The following is a 20,519-nucleotide window of genomic DNA, read 5'->3' on the forward strand; positions in this document are numbered from 1 at the left end:
AAAGTCATGGAATGATTTGCCCAGTCTGAGCCAGTAGAATTAGTATGGAGGAATGAGGAATTACATCTAAGTAGTTGCTACACAATATTCCACTCTAATCTGTTCTAGTAATAGTAATGTGAGAGGCAAAAAAACTAAAGGCAGGGAAAGAAAAGGACAAGAAAATTTTTTCTTTATTTCTAAAGAGAAAGCTGGGATCACCCTGGGCACAAAGGGTACACAAAGGTATGAAACCTGCCATTATTTTTCAATCCCTTTGAAAGTAAAAAACAAGAATGTGGACATGTAGCAAGAGGGGGAGGTTAGATTTTAGTGGATTTCAAGAATCAGAGGGAAGACATTACCTGTGAGAGGCCCACATGGAAGAGAACAGAGAAAAAGTTATTCTCCCTTATATTAAGTTCCTTTCTTCCCCCTCATCTGTTTCTCATGTCAGACATGGCAATACGACTCAAACCCAAGAAGTCCTGCTCTTATTCATGTCTTCCTTCCTATAGCTCTCACCACTACAGAAACTTCTAGCCTTCTATCTTCAGAAGTTCCCAGGAGTTGGAGTAGGGGGAAGGGCAGTTTGGGGTGATGGTGGAGAAAAAGAACGATCCCATGGTTCTCAGAGAACCATAAAAAGGCACAGATTTATAGCTGAGAAAGGTAGTTCCCTCCACATCTTTTATAGACTCTCTCATTAAGAGCTTCCAGGTATGCAGAGAATGTCACAGCTTCAGGACAGGGAAAAGAGGACTGGAGTCAGCTAACTATATCTGGATCCTAGATCAGCTACACTAGGGCGAGTGGGGAATAGAAAGGAAAGGTACTTGGATCTTAGATAATGAATTCCAAGCCTGGATGCTTTTAAAGGGACTTACTATGTTAAGATTTGAATTATTAAAAAAGGCAGGCATCCTGAATTTTCATACACTCAAAAAGTATGCAAGGAATGACTACAATGAGACAGGAAGAGGAGGATTTGGTGATCAGGTTTGGAGATGAACGACTTCTGATCAACATAAGAACAGCTGCTGGAATTGGGTGAAAAAGGTTATTAAAAAATCCATTTAGGGGCACCTGGGAGGTGCAGTCAGGTAAGCGTCCCACTTCGGCTCAGGTCACATGATCTCACTGTTCTTGAGTTCAAGGCCCACATTGGGCTCTGCACTGACAGCTCAGAGCCTGGAGTCTGCTTCAGATTCTGTGTCTCCTCCTCTCTCTGCCACTACCCTGCTCACACTGTCTTTCTCTCTCCCAAAAACAAACGTTAAAAATTTTTTTTAACAAAGATGATGATGAAGAGACAAAGTGAAGAAAACTTCTGAAGGACCCAGTGCTCTATTCCTATACCTATTTCTTACTTTTCCCATCCTTGGGTAGAAAACCCTTACTGAATCTATAGTCTCTCTCAAGCTACAAAACAACTAATTTTCTGTGGTTCTGTTTTCAAATAAAGTAAGAGACACAGTAAAGAGAGGAAAAGTTAGCCTCCAGATTAGGGCCTGGAGAAAAGAAAAGGAAGGCAAATAGAACAGGCCAGAAGGAAGAGAGGGAAGGAAAAGTTTAACCAGTGTTCCCTTTTGTTCACCTCTCCAAAGTCTCAAATTGGGGCAATTTTCACAATAAATAGGCAATCTTTGGATCTGCTCTCCAAGGCATAGTTTTTTTAAAGCATCTAAACTTAGGTCCCCATCCTACTCAGCTACCAAAGAGGCATTGTGGAAGGAGATTCTTGTTAGGAAGGAATTCAAACCATTACTTTTCTATTAACCACAAAACCAGGAGAGTTTTAGTAGAAACTGAAATAAGGAATTACACCACAGCAACACAGGATCTGATCAAGGTATGAAAGTCTTCACGTAAGGTGCCAGGCATTTAAGTTTTATTCTAAAAAACAAAACAAAAAAACCAAAAACTAACCTTACAGAGATGTCTAGAAATAAAGAGTAAGAGGAGAAACCCTATACCAACATATCCAAAAAAGATTAAGTAGGATGTCTCAAATCTAGGTGAAACATCAAATACAAACAAGTAGCCTGCTTAGAGCCAAACCTAAGAGGCTTAGCAAGGAAAAGGAGTTTTAGTAATATCTAAGAAACACAACCACCAAAACTGTATACTTCTGAAGACAACAAATTAGCACAGGATTTGATTAGATAGAATGTAGAAGCTTCCAGGGGGGCCTGGCTGGAAGAGCATGCTTTTGATCTCCAGATCTATCTTGAGTTCACTGAGCCCCAAGCTGGGTGTAGAGATTACATACATACATACATAAACAAACAAACTTAAAAAAAAAAAAAAAAAAGTAGAGGCCTTCAGTCCACTGCTTCCTAATGACCTAGATAACAATTCTTAACACCTCTGACCATCTTCTGTCTTGCTTTGAATCCCTACACTTTCTTCTAGCTCTGAGGGGTAACTGACCCATCTCCTTTCCTGAACTGCATAACCAGTAGGGTTCCACATATTGGCTCTGACTGAAACCAGATAGTATCATACCATGTCACTCTTGAAAACAGGGTCCTGCTGGTCTCCTTAATAGGGACACGGAACTCCATTCCCTAACAGACTACCAATCATCAGCCCTTGTATTTATATCCTTTGCACCTCCTAAAACTCAGGGTTCCCCCATGTTCTACTCCTATGGGTCACGCCAACCTGCCAAAGCAAAGAGTCAGGGCGAAACTTGGCCTCTTCATAGAGGATAAAGAATAAAAGGATGCTTGTGAGTATGAGAGAAGGGAATAAATAGGCTTAAAGGGACAGACTCAAATCCTTTTCCTTATTCTCTTTTGTAAAGGATAAAGGCCTTATGGCTAATTTCCTGTAATATTTGCCCCTGAAGCTCCCCCTTATCTAGTCTAATCTGGCCCCAAGAACTCAAAGGAGCATTTGATAAAACGCATTGTTTTCTTTTCTATTTGTTTTTTATTAACAAGCAAAATAATAATTAAAAAACAACACAAGAACAACAACCTTAAAGTTGGAACAGCAATGAGTCAAATTGCTGCTGAAGTTCCTGGATGTACCCGGGGTACATGCTCTCTCACTGTGAGGCAGGACCTAGGCACATGACTGTGCATTTATATATATGACCAAGAAAAGTCAGAGAGATGGAAACCACTGGAGAACAGAAAGCATTAAGAGCTTTTCATCAGGCAATCCCAAAGCGCTCTGCCCTTTTCCTCTTCTTTGCCTGTAAGGAAGAAGCAAGAAGAAAAAAATTAGATTGCAAGACAACAGTGGCCTGGGTTCCTGGATGCTTTAATCCAAACTCACATGAGCTATCACAAGGTTCAAGAAGGAGGGAAGACCCAGGCTTAAGCTTGCTAGCCAGAGATTTCATTCCTGAATCTCTCTAGTTATCTAGTTAGAGCTGGGAAGATCTGGTAGGAAAGGAGGGGAGAAGACTGTAGGGAGTGGGGAATAGGGAGTGGGAGGAAGAGAAAGAAGAGAATAGTGGTAGAAAAAGATTCCTGAAGGAGAGGGCCACTCAGCCTTATAGCAAGTTAGTCTGGAAACAATGGACTCTTAACAGGCTGGAGAGTATTCCAGTCAGTGGGGAGATGACAGATCTCACAGGAAAAGAGTTGACCAATGCTATTTTTTCACAGAGAAAGTGAGGAGGATGCCCTTCTGGGCATTAAGCCCCAACCACCAGCTATTCGGTAAGCCTCCAAATCCACAGAGGACACATAAATCTACAATGCTAACAGAATAACTGGGAGGGAAGTGAGTCCTTAATATGAATCTCCTTAAGGGAGTCAGTACTGGAGAGAGGCACAAAATGAGGAGTGGGGGAGAAGGAGATAAAGATGTTTTTGTTCTGGGAGTGACTCACAAACAGCACTGAGTCTTTCTTTTTTTTTTTTTTTTTTTTTTAACGTTTATTTATTTTTGAGACAGAGAGAGACACAGCATGAACGGGGCGGGGTGGGGGGCGGGCAGAGAGAGAGGGAGACACAGAATTGGAAGCAAGCTCCAGGCTCTGAGCCATCAGCCCAGAGCCCGACGCGGGGCTCGAACTCACGGACCGCGAGATCGTGACCCGAGCTGAAGTCGGCCACTTAACCGACTGAGCCACCCAGGCGCCCCCAGCACTGAGTCTTTCATCCTCACTCCAACTACTGCCTCCAGCAGAGGGGACTTTTTTTTTTCATTCCATCCACACAGGAAGTTTAATTTAGATTAAAAAGAAGAGTGTAACGGGGCGCCTGGGTGTCTCAGTTGGTTGAATGACCGACTTTGGTTCAGGTCATGATCTCATGGTTTGTGAGTTCGAGCCCCACATCGGGCTCTGTGCTGACAGCTCGGAGCCTGGAGCCTGCTTCGGATTCTGTGTCTCGGTCTCTCTGTCCCTCCCCCACTCATGCTCTGTCTCTGTCTCAGAAATAAACATTAAAAAAAAAAAAAAAAAAAAGAAGAAGAGTATATAGAGGGGTGCCTGGGTGGCTCAGGCAGTTAAGCACCTGACTCTTGATTTTGGCTCAGGTCATGATCTTGCGGGTTGGGAGTTTGAGCCTTGCATCGGGCTCTGCACTAACAGTGCGGAGCCTGCTTGAGATTCTCTCTCTCCCTCTCTCTCTGTCCTTCCCGCTCTCTCTCTCTCAAAATAAATAAATAAACTTTAAAAAAAAAAAAAAAAAAAAAAAAAGAGTATATAAGCCCAGCCCATTTTACCTGGATGACTGACACAATTCTTTGGAATCAAATAAAAGTTACCTGATTCATGTAAACTCCATCAACCTCTGATGTTACTACTGCTTTACATGCACTGACTCTCCCAACAAAAGCCACTATTCCTTGGCAAGCAACAAAATCCTCATGTGCCTTATCTTGGAGAAGCCAAATGTACCACCTTAGTGAACACCACTAGTTCAACAGTTTCCTTGGCAAAGAGGGAGCAGTTTTACTACAATTAAAACAAGCCTTTAAGGGGGCACCTGGGTGGCTCAGTAGGTTAGGCGTCCGACTTCAGCTCAGGTCATGATCTCACAGCCAGTGAGTTCAGGTCCCTCAACGGGCTCTGTGCTGACAGCTCAGAGCCTGGAGCCTGCTTCAGATTCTGTGTCTCCCGCTCTCTCTGCTCCTCCCCCACTCACACGCGCTCGCTCTCACTCTCTCTGTCTCTCAAAGATGGATAAATGTTAAAAACAAAACAAAACAAAAAAACAAGCCTTTAAGTTTACTACTGCTCATTCTGGCGAGTCAGTAATTAAGCTGATATTTATAACAGGTAATGCTTTATTCTGAGGCACCTGGGTGGCTCAGTTGGGTGAGTGTCAACTTGGGCTCAGGTCATGATCTCACGGTTTGTGAGTTCGAGCCCATCAGGCTCTCTGCTGTCAGTGCAGAGCCCACTTTGGATCCTCTGTCCCCGCCTCTCTCTGCACCTCCCCTGCTTGTACTCTCTCTCTCAAAACTAAATCAACATTAAAAAAAAAAAAAAAAAAAAAAAAGGTAATGCTTTATTCTAAATTAGTAGCACAAAGAATACAAACTTCTTCAAGTTTCTTCCTAACAGAGATGTAAACTTATCAGATTGTAAAATTTTCAGGGTTTATTTACAAGACTGACTGGGATATTTATTTATTTTTAATGTTGATTTAGTTTTGAGAGAGCACAAGCAGAGGAGGGGCAGAGAGAGGGAGAGAGAAGATATGAAGCAGGCTCTGCACTGGCAAGGCTGACAGCACACAAGCCTGATATGGGGCCTGAACTCACCAGCCTTGAGATTACCTGAGCTGAAGTCAGATGCTCAACTGACTGAGACACCCAGGCACCCCAAGACTGACTCTGATATTTATTCATAAAAAGACTTTGTAAGATTTTGAATGTGTTAGGTAATAGATATTCAAAGGTCATTTCCAGGGCTGTCTGGCTGGCTCAGTTGGTAGAGCATGCAACTCTTGATCTTAGGGTCATGAGTTTAAGCCCTATGTTGGGCATACAGCCTACTTTAAAACAAAACAAAACAAAACAAAACAATAAAGTCCATCCCCAGAGGTAGATGGAAAGAGGTAAATGTGGATTAAAGGAAGAAAGAACATTGCAAACTTTACCACCCAAGAAGTTTCTAGAATTCTAAACATATTATTTCAACAGTTCTTTATGTAAACCTCAGGTGATACTTGGTCTCCATTATAATAAAATACCTTTTTTTTTTTTTTTTAAATAATCTCTATGCTCAAGGTAGAGCTGGAACTCGATCTGAGATCAAGAGTCCCATGCTCTACTGAGCCAGGACCCCCATTATTGATACTCTTAAATTTAAATTTAAACCAAATCAATATTGTCTGTCAAAGCTCTGAGTAGTTTTGCCAGTGCTCAGGGTCTCAGCAAACTCAGTGAGTTACTCCGGTGGATAAACACAAGTCTTTAAAAAACAAACAACAGAGGCCCCCTGGGTGGCACAGTTGGTTAAGCACCCTGACTCTTGATCTTGACTCAGCTCATGATCTCACAGTTCGTGAGTTCAGTGCAGAGCCTACTTGGGATATTCTCTTTCTCTCTCTCTCTCTCTCTCTCTCTCTCTCTCTCTGCCCCTCCCATGCACTCTCTCAAAATAAATAAATAAATAAACTTAAAAAAAAAAATTAAAAACAAAAAAACTATAAATAAAGTGGTAAGAACAAGAAGTCTCATTTGAGTCCACTGACCAGAGGGGAGATAGGTTCAACTAGTGTCTGAGGTGGATACGGTCTTCACTAAATAATCAAAGAAATACGCCAAGCACATAATCAAACACATTGTTACTAAATATAATATGATAGGCTTTGTGTCAAGCATTTTACATAGAATCATCTCTTTTTACATAGAATAATTTCATGCTTAAAATACCACTCCGAGGTAGGTATTATCTCTACTTCCCAGATGATGAAACTGAGGCTCAGAAAAGTGCCATAACTTGTAAGTAATACTAAGTGGCAAAAACACTTTTCAAATCCAAGCTTCTGTGATTCCAAATCTTGTGCTCCTTTCTAGGCTAATTGGCTTTAACACCGAATTAAATGTACTGATGGAATTCAGTGTGGCCACTTTATCCAAACAGATACCAAGCAAAGAACAAAAGATCTTATTACTTGGGCACTTAAGTAGTATGCTGAGGAAGGGGCACCTGGGTGGCTCAGTAGGTTGACTGTCCAACTCTAGATTTCAGCTAAGGTTGTGATCTCATGGTTCATGGGTTTCAGCCCTGCATTGGGCTCTCTGCGCTGGCAGTGTGAAGCCTGCTTGGGATTCTCTCTCTCCCTCCCTCTCTGCCCCTGCCTCTCAAAATAAATAAACTTAAAAAAAAAAAAAAAAAAAAAAAAAAAAAAGGCCAGGGAGGGGCACCTGACTCTTGGTCTCAGGGTGGTGAGTTTGAGCCCCAAGTTGGGTGTGGAGCCTACTTAAAAAAAAAAAAAGAAAAGGTAGTAGTAGTAGTAGGCTGGGGAAATAATGTTTCTTCACCCTCACTTCCTTTCAAGGGCTCTATGAAGCAGTCTAGGTATATTTTACCTCTGTATCCTCTGTGGTTCCTGTTCCAGCCGAACTTGTGACAATCCCAAATCGCTCCTTCCTCTTTTTCAGTTTCTCATCATCTTCAGACTGTTCAGGGACAAAGAAGAGGATTGAAACAAGTGAGCTTCCACTCACAAGACAAAAGAGAATGAAATTGTAACTTAATGGTCACAATATGCCAGCCAATCTTGCACTAAGAACTAAGTTATCACACAAACAGAAAAAAACAGGAAACTGAACAAGCAAGCATACAGTATGCCATCCCTAAGAATGATGAAAAACTTAATTTTAAGTAGGGCCTCAATATTCATAAGACACGTGGAGTCAAGAAAACAAACAAAATACCCATACAACAAATTTCTGTGAAAAAACTTCTGTAATTCACAGATATGGAACACTGAGGCTTCAATAACACCTAAGGACAAAAGGTTAGTAGGAGACACCCAAACTATTTGTTGAACACTGCTTACAAGTTCCATTTACTTGTCAAGGATTAGAAGGGAAAGACACCAGAGTGATGTTTCTGAAGAACACACAAAGAAAACCAAGCATTATGAATGCCCAGCAAAGTCACAGAAGGCTCTGAATAGTTTGAAATGATTTTGAAAAAAGGGGAGTCAAGAAATTAGCTGCAGTCATCTAAGAGAAAAGATGCTCTGGACCTTTCCCAAGCTTCTAAGAGATTCATGATACCTGCCCTGTAACTGGAGAGAATATTACAGCTAGTATGCATTAGAGCTGGTCATTCTCCTATAGCTATTTTAATGACTGAGCTAATGTTCACATCTAACACTGTTCAATGTTAAGAGGCTCATATATATTCTCATCAGGACCTAAACCCTACCGATTTATTTACCCCACTTTAAACAGTTATTTTCGGGGCACCTGGCTGGCTTGGTGTATCCAACTCTTGATCTCAAGGCTGTAAATTCGAGCCCCACGTTGAATATAAACATTATTTAAAACTAAAATCTTAAAACAAAAACAAAACAAAATTATTTTCTCCTTTTCCACCTTCCCCCCACACCCAATCACCAATAATCAAAACCACAGCCCTGGGATTAGTAAACATATAAAATCAGGGACGCCTGGGTGGCTCAGTCGGTTAAGCGTCCGACTTCAGCTCAGGTTATGATCTCGCGGTCCATGAGTTCGAGCCCCGCGTCGGGCTCTGGGCTGATGGCTCAGAGTCTGCAGCCTGCTTCCGATTCTGTGTCTCCCTCTCTCTCTGCCCCTCCCCCGTTCATGCTCTGTCTCTGTCTCAAAAATAAATAAACTTTAAAAAAAAAATTAAAAAAAAAAAGAAAAAGAAAAAAAACACATAAAATCAGATGGGCTCCCTGGGTGTTCTTCCATCCAGAAGGATTTTAAAGAATTTGGCACACATCTAGACAAAGATCCTATCCTCTCCGTATATCTCATGAGACCCTCTACTCCATACATACATACGCACCCTCACCAAGGGCTAGGACAGTTTCTTTGACTTTATTTACAAAAGGTAACCAATATAAGGTCAAGTCAATAGTTCAAACAAACTTCCGAACATACTTCTGTGTGATGCTCCTGAGCTAATTTTTTTTTTTTAAACCCCAGAGAGTTCATACCCTGCAGTCTGAAGGTAGGTTGTATAAGAGAGTCAAAAGAAAGGCAATCAAGAGATCTACAGAAACACATTAATTTTTTTAAATTTTATTTTTGAGAGAGACAGAGACAGCGTGAAAGAGAGAGGGAGAGAGAGAATCCCAAGCAGGATCCACTCTGTCAGCACAGAGCCCGATGCTGCGCTCGAACTCACAAAACCATGAGATCACGACCTGAGCCAAAACCAAGAGTCGGACTCTTAAATGACTGAGTCACCCAGGCGCCCAAGAAACACAGGAATTTTTTAAAACCTCTAACTCTCATCCCCAAGGAGTTGCCTTTGTTCCTATGACCACAGAAGCCACCACTTTGGCGAAAAACAGGGCAGCTATCCAACCTTCTGCGTTTAATTTATTTAACTAGTCCAGTTCTCTGAACACAGTAGACAGGAATACTTTCTTGGTCTTTGGTTCTTTCAGCTTGAGAAGCATGTTTATTTTTTCCCTTTTGCTGTACCTGCCTTCTAGTAAGTTAGAAAGAAGTCAAGAGGGGTGCCTGAATGGCTCAGTCAGTTAATAAGCGCCTGACTTGATTTCAGCTCAGGTCATAATCTCTTCGGTTCATGAGTTCAAGCCCCACATCAGGCTCCGTGCGGACAGTGCAGAGCCTGGTTGGGATTCTTGCTCTCTCTGCCCCTCCTGTGCACGGTCTCTCTCTCTCTCAAAATAAATAAATAAACTTAAAAAAGAAAAAGAAAAAGAAAAAGGAAAAGAAAGGAGCCAAGAAAGGTTGGTGGCTATGAAAGACTGAAGTATCCAACACACACAAGTTCTCACTTAATCATAGTGTATTACTAAGAAAAAAATATTGCCTAGTTTTTCTGCCTTTTTCATTATAACCATCAGCAAGTCCATAGTGGGCACATAACTGATGCAATCTAAACTACTGTAAAACACTGAGCCAGGTTTGAAGAAAAAAAGTATTCTTGTTTGTAATAATCATAAATTAAAATAATGATATTACTGTCACTAACATCTGAGTGTGTACTATATGCCAGGTACCGTATGAAGTTCTTTACATGCAGTTATCTCATTTACTTTTTTTTTTTTTTTTTAGTAGGCTTCAAACCCAGCATGGAGCCCAGTGCAGGGCTTGAACTCACACACGACCCTGATATCAAGACCTGAGCGGATATCAAGAGTTGGATGCTTAACTGAGTCACCCAGGCACCCTTACTTTTAAAATTAATTAATTTTTTTAGTAACTCTACTCCTAACATGGGGCCTGAACTCAAGACCCCAAGATCAAGAGCTGCATGCTCTTCCAACTGAGCCAGCCAGGCACCCCTCATTTACTTCTTATAATAATCTCAAACACGGTAGGTTTGTACTAAATAGGTATGTACTATTACATACATAGTAGGCACTATGACTAAATTCATTTCATAGATAAGAAAACTAAGACTTGGAGAAATTAAGTAACCTGACCAAAGTCTCACAAATAGTAAGTGGCAGAGCCAGGAATGGAACCCAGGACATTTTACTCAACCCACTTTCCTAACTTTACCATTTCCTCAAGTATCTCACATAAGCATTTCTTTGGAAGAACAGTAGCAGAATGGAAGAGCTGCTTAATTCCTAAAGGAAGATGGATTACTAGGACCCTTAGCTAAAGGTAGTTGTAAACTACTTCAACCATTTCCATATCAAATAACCTGGGTCAATGCTAGGATCCCATCCTCTTTTCTACCATAACATATGCCTCCACACTGTAACTAACTAGGGATCTAGGGAAAGGACTCCAGTTCGTAATCTTATACTAAAGATTTTCTCAACTGAATTTGTTTCTAATTTTGCCTAACTGGCTACTCCATCTGTTGAACTGTAATAAAAGAATTAGGAAGGTTTCCAATGAACACAACAGCTCTCATATATTTTCCTTACCAAAGTCACTAGGAAAAGTTTTCTTGATTTTATCTACCACCATTTAGATAAAAGTAAGATAAAAATGGAGCACTCAAAATGAGAATCTCTATAGAATATTCTAGATGAAACCTCTCACTTTCATGAAGTCTCCAGGCCAAGCATGGTGTTAGGGGTAATAAAAGGAGCATCCACACTCGTCATGAGGAAAGGCAAGACTAGATCCTATATTGCTGAACTATCACTATATACTTATTTTCATTCAATTCAGAGGTAGGGGTACTTTTAACAAGTTCAAATTACAGACAGGGAGATGGTACTTTTGAAACACAGCCCTTCTCCCTCCTCCCCCCCTCACCCCCCCCAGTGCAAACCCTGGGGCCACTCCCTTCACAAACCTCATCACAAAGCCTATGTCTATTTAGAATGTGTGGGACAGCCTTTCCTCTGGTTCTCTATTTTGCTACATCCTGAAATGGGGATTTTCACTTCCAAATTAAATTTCCTGTGCTTCCTTTTGAACTAAGAGGTGAGGAAAGACTGAGGGATGAAAAGAAAGGAGAGGGGGCACACTTCTCTAGCCACTAAGTCTAGGGTCAGAGAGTTCTCCATGAGCTTCCCTTTTTAATCAGACCTTTGGTATCTCTACTGGAGATCCAGGCAGAGCATCTGCTGCAAATCTACCAGGGGCTCTAGGGGGAAAAAAAAACAATACAGATCCCCCACCTCCCACCCCCTACAAACAGCCTGCCCACCCCTCACCCGCAGAGACCAGTGAGGGTTTTATTTATTTTGTGCATGCCTGCCCTTCCCTCCCCACCCAGAGCCCCTCAGCTCCCCTCCTAAAGCCTCTTTCCCCCTTGCCCTGCAGGGAAAGTGCACAACAGGCCCAGTAAATCAACACAGTTCTAATGATCTCTCTCACTTGACCCTTCTAGCGTGACGGTGTCGCATGGAAACAAATGTACAATAAACTTCACTCCATCTTTAGCTCCTTGCTGACAGGTTTTGATTCATGGGATGGTGAGACCCATCTGAGGGAAATTACCTCGATCAAAACGCATCTCTCTCTGCATTCATCAGGCCAATACTCCCTCAGGCCATGCTCAAGTGCACAAATGGGGTTGTGCATCTGCAGGCAGCACTGACCCCTCTAGCTCAGTGTCATATTCATTTGCAAACCTTTCCCTTCTTGATTCTCCCCCCACTTCCCTCCCGCAAACCTTCAACCACTAACAAATCCTTTTTTTTTTCCCATGTATGCTCCTGTGTGGGAAGAATAGTGCTGGAATCTAAAGTGCCCTTATTTCTTATCAAGTGGAAACTCCTCAAAACATACAACTTGTATCCAAAACCAGAAAAGGAACCTGTCCTCACTGACTAAACACAGGCATTGGATGTTCAGATTGATCCATATACTTCACTTGCCCCATCCTCAAGACTTAAAGAGCAAGCCAACTGACTGACAGCCAGTAATTCCAGCATACATAATCCTTCTATCTCCCAATAACTGCCTTGTCTTTCTTTTTAAAAGCTCGTTGATAAAAATAAGAAAGAGAGTTGTGCAAAAGATGAGACAGCCCATATACAAAACACAGGACAGAAAGCAAGGTATATATTTAAAAAGCCAAATATCCCCATGAATTACTATCAATGTATTTTCCATCATGGAATAAGATAGTTCTAAACTGAGCTCTTCAAATTCTTCAACTTTCCAAATTCACTTTTCTTGTTTCCCTTTCATATTTGGAAAATCCTCAGGCAACATAAAGAAAACAATGCCTTCTAGAAGGAAAAGACTGAGACATTCAAGACTACCTTGAGATATAAATTACATGTGTGAAAGCACTTGTATATAGGGACTATTATATAAACATTCAATAAATGGTAGCTATTATTTCCACTGCAACCTTCCTCCTGGTCTTTGAAACAAAGTCTGAGACCACCAACAAAATTCCGAAGATAATAATACCATTTATTTATCTTCTACATTAGAAGCAAAGTCATCAAAAGTAGGTAAGGGGGCTCCTGGGTGGCTCAGTCAGTTAAGCATCTGGCTCTTGATTTTATCTCAGGTTATGATCTCACAGTTTGTGGGTTCGAGCCCCATGTGGGGCTGTGCACTGACAGTGCGGGGCCTGCTTGAGATTCTGTCTCTCTCTCTCAAAATTAAAAAAAAAAAAAAAGTAGGTAAGAATCTTGGGGTGCCTGGCTGGTTCAGTCTGAATACCATGCAATTCTTGATGTCAGGACCATGAATTCAAGTCCCAAGTTGTGTACAGAGATTACTTAAGCTAATAAATAAAAACTTAAAACAAAAAAAGTAGGGACACGTGGGTGACTCAGTTGGTTAAGCATCCAACTTCAGCTCAGATCATGATCTCAGTTTGTGAGTTCAAGCCCCGCGTTGGGCTCTGTGCTGACAGCTCAGAGCCTGGAACCTGCTTCAGATTCTGTGTTTCCCTCTTTCTGTTCCTCCCACTACTCACACTCTGACTCTTTCTCTCAAACATAAATAAACATTAAAAAAAAAAAGTAGGTAAGAATCAGACCCATTACCAAGACAACAAAGAAATTCCCTTTGTCTGCAAAGTGAATGAGTATTTGGAATGATGAGTAGATTTAGGGTTAAAGTGTGGCAGAATAAGTAATGAGACAAAACCAGTCTTCTCCAACAAGTATTATTAACCATCTTCTTCTGAGACCCTAAAAAAAAATTTATGCTGCCAGGCTTTACCGATTTCATTAAATCTAACAATTAATGACAACACCAAAAATATCTAGATAATATCCAAGGGAACAGAGCAAGGATCCAAACTCTAACTCTGTAGACCCAATCTTAGGTACTAACTATAAAGGCCCCTGAGGAATTGCTTTCACTGAATTACAGACATCAGTTTCCACTGACAGTTTGGAGCCTAATGTGGGGCTTGAACTCACAAACCATCATGACCTGAGCTGAAATCAAGAACTGGAATCTGGGCACCTGGGTGGCTCAGTCAGTTAAGCGGCCGACTTCGGCTCGGGTCACAATCTCGCGGTCCATGAGTTCGAGCCCTGCGTCGGGCTCCGTGCTGACAGCTCAGAGCCTGGAGCCTGTTTCGGATTCTGTGTCTCCCTCTCTCTCTGACCCTCCCCTGCTCATGCTCTGTCTCTATCTCAAAAATAAATAAAAACATTAAAAAAAATTTAAAAAATTAAAAAAAGAATTGGAATCAACTGAGTCACCCAGGCATTCCTCCATCAACATTTTAAATAATACCACAAAATTAATCCATTCATCCACTAGTCATTCAAATATCTACCTAGTGTCTAGGTTAGGCACTGTTCGGGCATTGGGAACAGAGATGAGTAAGACCAAGGTCCTTAACCTCATGGGACTTATGAATTTACGACTGAGTTCTGGTAAAGATGTATACTATTGTTTATTACATTACTGCATTATGAGGACCCATTGGGAAATTTTCTTTCTGGTCCCCAGATGTAAAATAATTATGCTTTTGCTGATCAACTTGTAAGTTTTTACCTTCTGAACCCTGTAAATCACTGGAAACACTCTGTGTTTTTTTCTATTGATAGCTATAAAATTTGGAGCCAAATGTATGGTCTGTCTCTGGTAAGCAGTTTTGAAAATATTTCTATTAGCCAGAAGTATTAAGGTGAGAAAGAAGTATTAAAGTGAGATCTAGAGACAATGATCCAATACCCAGATCCCTAGACAGAAGCTTAGAAGATGAAGTGAAGTTAGTTACAGGGTTGCTGCTGGTGCCTTAAGAACTTACTCCTCTCGGGGAACCTGGGTGGTTCAGTCGATTGAGAATCCAACTTCGGCTCAGGTCATGACCTCATGGTTTGTGAGTTTGGTCTCACTGCTGTCAGCGCAGAGCCTTCTTCAGATCCTCTGTCCCCCTCTCTCTGTCCCTCCCCTGCTTGCGCTCTCTCAAAAATAAACATTTAAAAAAAAAAAAAAAAAAAAAAAAAAAAAGAACTTATTCCTCTCTAAATATAATGGGATTAATTAGAAAACACTTCAGTGCCCCCAAGAAGGAAAAAAAGAGGGAAAGGAAGTACCAAGTTATTACTAGACATATTAAATTAAGGGCTCTTGTCAATGGTTTGCATGGCATATATATACTATAGCCAGGAATTAAGTCCCAAACGGAAGATCAGCTACAACAATCAGCAGCCTGAAATTCATAGACACTTTCTAAAGTGATTGTTTTTTTCTATGGCAAAGGGTAGCAAGAATATCCAAGATGAAGTAGATTCTAGCTTTGTTATCTTCCAAACCCAATCTGCATCTTCAAGATACAATCTTATGACCAACGTCATCCTGAATCATCAAAAGAAACTAGGAGTGGCTTCCTGGCTCAGTTGGTAGAGCATGCAACTCTTGATCTACAGGTTGTAAATTCAAGCCCCATTCTGGGTACAGAGACTACTTAAAAAAAATAAAATACTGGGGCACCTGGGTGGCCTCAGTTGGTTACACGTCCAACTCTTGATTTTGGCTCAGGTCGTGATCCTAGGGTTGTGGGATCAAGCCCCACACGGGGCTCCACACTGAGCATGGAGCCTGCTTAAGATTCTCTCTCTATATATATGCTAATTTGGATGGAAATTAAAAAAAATAAAATAAAATAAAAGACTTTAACCATCAAACATGTCTTAACAAACTAAAAGACTTTCTCTTAAACCTAAATTTTCCTTTTGTTGAGAATAAAATGAAACTACCCCCCCAAAGACTCTCTCTCTCTCAAAAATAAAATAATAAAGTAAAATAAAAACATATATACACACACACACATACGTATTTTAGAGAGAGAGAGAGAGAGAGAGAGAGAACGAGCAGGGGAGGGACAGAGGGAGAGAAACAATCTTAGGCAGGCTCCACGCCCAGTGCAGGACCCAAAGAGGGGCTTGATCTCACAACACAGTGAGATCATGACCTGAGCCGAAAGCAAGAGTTGGATGCCTAACAGACTGAGCCACCGATGTGCCCCCAAAAATAAAATCTTAGAAGAAGAAGAAGAAACAGAAACAACAACAACAACAACAACAACAACAACAACAACAACTAGGAGAAACAAAACAGCGACCCAAATGTAACCAAGACTTTTTTAGGGAACCGTAATTCCCAAAACACAAAAGTATTTACTGAATTTAAATGTAAGATATCCTCACTACTGGGGTGCCTAGGTGGCTCAGTCAGTTGAACAACCGACTTCGGCTCAGGTCATGATTTCATGGTTTGTGAGTTCCAGCCCCATGTCGGGCTCTGTGCGGACAGCTCAGAGCCTGGAGCCTGCTTTGGATTCTGTGTCTCCCTCTCTCTCTGCCCCTCCCCCACTCGTGCTCTGTCTCTCCCTGTCTCAGAAATAAACATTAAAAAAAATAAAATAAAATAAAATAAAAGATATCCTCACTATTCTCAGAGGAGACCAAATGAATTAACCAAGCCAGACATTTTCCCTGGTCAGTGCAACAGCTCATCATTCATCATCTCTCCTTATACCATGTTTGAGAAGCAGAAATTTCAATCTAAACAATTCAGTCAGAGATATCCTTATAAGCAGAAAAAGACACTTCAGGGAAGCTCAGGTACTACTATGAGTTGGAGCAGGCTGTTCTCCTAGAACTGTTTTAATGACAGCTATTCTTCACATTCAACACTCTTCAATGTTAAGAGTCTCCTATATATTTCCATCACGACATAAACTCTGCCGTTTTATTTACCTCACTTTAACAGTTATTTTCTCAGAAGTCTTTTGCCTGGAATGATAGAACAGAGACTAAGAGCGAGCCAAAATGGGTTGCATTTCAAAAATAACAAATAACTGTCCCCTTTTGTAAACGAATTATCATACAAAAATGTTAACAGTTCTCAGGCCAGTCTGATTTTCCAAGGGAATGTAAGGTAAGAGTCAGGCAAAAAGAAAAGGAAGAGCTTTATGGGCACTTTCCTGACTCTCACTGCCACGTGACTGATGTCAGGATGAAAAGCAGAGGCTGGGGGCTTTCAAGCGATGGTAGATTAATAATGACATGGCCTTGACTTCCCAGAGGTAAAGGTTATGAAACACTCCAGGGTAAGTGGGCTTCCAATTTCATACTCTCAGAGTGAATGACAGCAACTGATGGTTTTTCTCTCAGAAACACTGCAATGCTTCAGCACACAGCTGTCACCTCCCTGTCCCAGTTTCTGAAATTTATCTGAACATGTTTATTCCTGAGCCTGCTTATGCCAGTCAGACCACAGAACATAAGGTGGTCCTAAACACTAATGCACAGAAGCTAACTAAAAAAGACAAAGGTGAAGGGCTGGACTAGCAAAGGGTATGCCATTTTAGCACATAATAATAGAGACACTCCCAACACTCCCACACACATAACAAAAAATACACTTCCCAATACAACCATCTTACCTACTCTAAAAACTTTTCAACTGTGAGATCAGAATCAACTTTCTAGGGCCAAGAGGATGCCAGGAAATTTAAAGCTACATGAGATTTAGAGACCACCAGGAACTGTATCTCCTCCTATCTTCCCAGGATTTGAAGTCCCCAAACACAGCTCAGAACCAAACACTCTTCTGAGTCACTAGCTCCCATCACTTTTTCTCTTTATCTAAATCAAGTTCCTTCCCCAACCCCCACTCCTCTCCAACCCCAGAGGAGGTCGTCTCGGTCTTGATCTAGCTGACTGTAGGACAAAGCAAGGCAGGTGGAGGAAATGAAGGCTTCACACTTGAGACCCCCGGAAACCAAGTTTCTATTAAAAGTCCCCACCCTCTCTCCCTTAAAAGCCAGGAAGCTGCTGCTTTTAAGGATAAGTGATGCAGAGCTTGGCAGAAATGTCAAGAAGTCAGTAGAGGGAAGCTAAAAACTTTGAGGGGAAGTAAATGTGGTCTTAACCAAATATACAGAGAACGAAGGATGATAGTTACCTAGCATTCAGAAATTAGAATGGGCACTAGGAAAGCAGATTCTTCTCACCTGTAATATACACACACACGTGCACACACGCATATTTTAATGTAAGAGCTACGCCCAACATGGAGCTCGAACTCACGACCCAAGTCACATGCTCTACCAACTGAGATAGCTAGGCACCCCATCTGCAATATTTTAAAATGCAGATTTCGGGGCACCTGGGTGGCTCAGTCGGTTGAGCAGCCGACTTCAGCTCAGGTCATGATCTCGCAGTCCATGAGTTCGAGCCCCACGTCGGGCTCTGTGCTGACAGCTCAGAGCCTGGAGCCTGTTTCAGATTCTGGGTCTCCCTCTCTCTGACCCTCCCCTGTTCATGCTCTGTCTCTCCCTGTCTCAAAAATAAATAAAACGTTAAAACAAAAAAATTAAAAAATAAAATAAAATAAAATGCAGATTTCTGGGGCACCTGGGTGGCTCAGTTGGTTGAGTGTGATTCTTGATTTTGGCTCCGGTCATGGGATAAAGCCCCACGTTGGTCTCCGTGCTGAGCATGGAGCCTGCTCAAGATTCTCTTTCTCTCCCTCCCTCTGCCCGTCTTCCCTGCTGGCATGCTGTCTCTTGCTCTCTAAAATAATAAAACAAAACGCAGATTTCTGGTTTCAATCCAACCTAATAAACCTGAATCTCAAAACGAAGAGCTTACTTAGGGAAATGTATTTTAAAAAGGGTCCCCTGGTGAGCCTTATGTGCAGCTACAGCTATGAATAATTGCAAATGGCTTTGAGAAAACAGAGACCAAAATTACAAAAAAAAAAAACAAAAAAAAAATCTCACCAAGTCCAAACAAGGCTGCTGCTTGACTCCCAATTTTTCCCCAAAAGCGTCAGTCCTTCTAAAAAAGTTTACACTTCCTACAAACAGGGTATCTCAGCTGTAGGGATGTGAAAGGCAAAACAAAGCTATGAAGAAATCACAGCTGGCTCTAAGGAGCACACCTATCTTACTTCCTTTGTAGAATTCAAGCAGCAGAACACAGAAACTCTTTTGCAAGAGGAGCTCAATACAAGGAAAACATGCCAAAACAAGATCAGGGAAGACTTCAGGCATGTGGGGGAAAGAGGGAGGCAACTAGGTTCAAGTACACAAAAGTATTTTTTTTCTGCAGAATTGATACAGAGGGTGAGGGGGAATATCAATAGAGAGCAGACATGAGAACAGATAGAATTTGTCTTCGGGCTCATGTGCTTTGCTTGTTATTTGGAGAACCAAAGAAGTCCATTACATGAAGGCTCTCATCTTACAGCTCTTTTCACTTCCGGCTGCACTTCCTCAACTACCTCATACCTAAGCATGAACATGGTAGTGAAAATTCTGTAACTTCCTCCTCTACTCTATACCTCAATGAACTCCTCACCTGATACTTTCTAAAATCCAGAAAGCAAGCACTATAAACATAATATCTTTCTCAGGAACACATCTTCACTGCTAGAGATTTAAAGATTCAATATTTGACATGAATTCCAAGTGTAGAACATCCTGAATATACATTTCAATTTCTGACCTAAGAATCTGCTCTAGCAATGAGAAGGTAAAATTTGGTTAAAATACTATTTAAAAAAATGTGAGAAAAGATTAACAAAGGAAAGGAGGGGAGGGAAGGAGCTAACATTTTCTAAGTCTTAACAAGACACCTCAGATTTTATTTATTTATTTTAATATTTATTTTGAGAGAGATAGAGACAGTGCAAGCAGGGGAGAGGCAGAGTGAAAGAGAAAGAGAAAATTCCAATCCCAAACAGGCTCCACACTGTCGGCACAGAGCCCAACACGGGGCTCAATCCCTTGAACTGTGAGATCAGGACCTGAGCTGAAACCAAAAGTTGGATGTCCAACCGACTGAGCCACCCAGGCACCCCCAACACCTCAGGTTTTATTAAGAACAGGAGGGACTTTTCGTGGTGCCTCACTGGCTCAGTCGGTACAACACGAGACTCTTGATCTTGGATTGTAAATTCAAGCCCCAGGTTGGGCATACAGATTACTTAAAAAATAAAAAAAAATCTTAAAAAACAAAAAACAGGGCCTTTGCTAGTTTGCAAACATCACCACCAAATATCCCCCCATAAGATATCTCCCAATCTGACACCCTGGCTCATCCCCATCCCTATCTCCAAAATATACAGCATCAGCTATCAGGCCTGAAAAGTAATTCTATTATTCCAGTGAATACCTAAGAAAATGAACTGTCACATAATTATTAAACTTTATTTGAATTGAACTTATATCTATTTTTTTTGAACCTGTATGTATTTTCAAAAATAAAATGTTACTTCTTATCGATGTTAGTCCAAGGAACACTATTACTCAAGTGTTAGCCTCTCAAGTATTAAAATACATCTTAAACATCCCTATATTGCTGCAACTCTCAAACCATGAGCTCAGACCACCTCCCAAAAGTAGTAATACACACCCACCCACCCCCTCCCCCCAACACCAACCACCAACCCAACCCAAAAAACACCCCATACTTTTTTCTCCCATACAGATTCTGAAGGACAGATAGACTTGGATTCAGAAACTAAGCTCATGCTCA

At 41.3% G+C, this 20,519-nt stretch overlaps 1 protein-coding gene across 1 annotated transcript in view; it reads right to left on the reverse strand.

Annotated features, from left to right (window-relative positions):
- Positions 1–2,277: 2,277 nt before the first annotated feature.
- Positions 2,278–20,519, reverse strand: part of LOC122224662 (SAP domain containing ribonucleoprotein) — a 49,676-nt gene continuing 31,434 nt past the window's right edge. Inside the window, exons 10-11 of the mRNA XM_042946802.1 lie at positions 7,489–7,578; positions 2,278–3,184 (exon numbers count right to left, since the gene is read on the reverse strand). Coding sequence (XP_042802736.1) covers positions 3,143–3,184; positions 7,489–7,578 — 132 coding nt within the window. The 3' untranslated portion in view covers positions 2,278–3,142. The remainder of the gene's footprint in view (positions 3,185–7,488; positions 7,579–20,519) is intronic.

This window comes from Panthera leo, chromosome B4 (genome assembly GCF_018350215.1).
Source record: "Panthera leo isolate Ple1 chromosome B4, P.leo_Ple1_pat1.1, whole genome shotgun sequence".
Lineage (NCBI taxonomy): Eukaryota > Metazoa > Chordata > Mammalia > Carnivora > Felidae > Panthera > Panthera leo.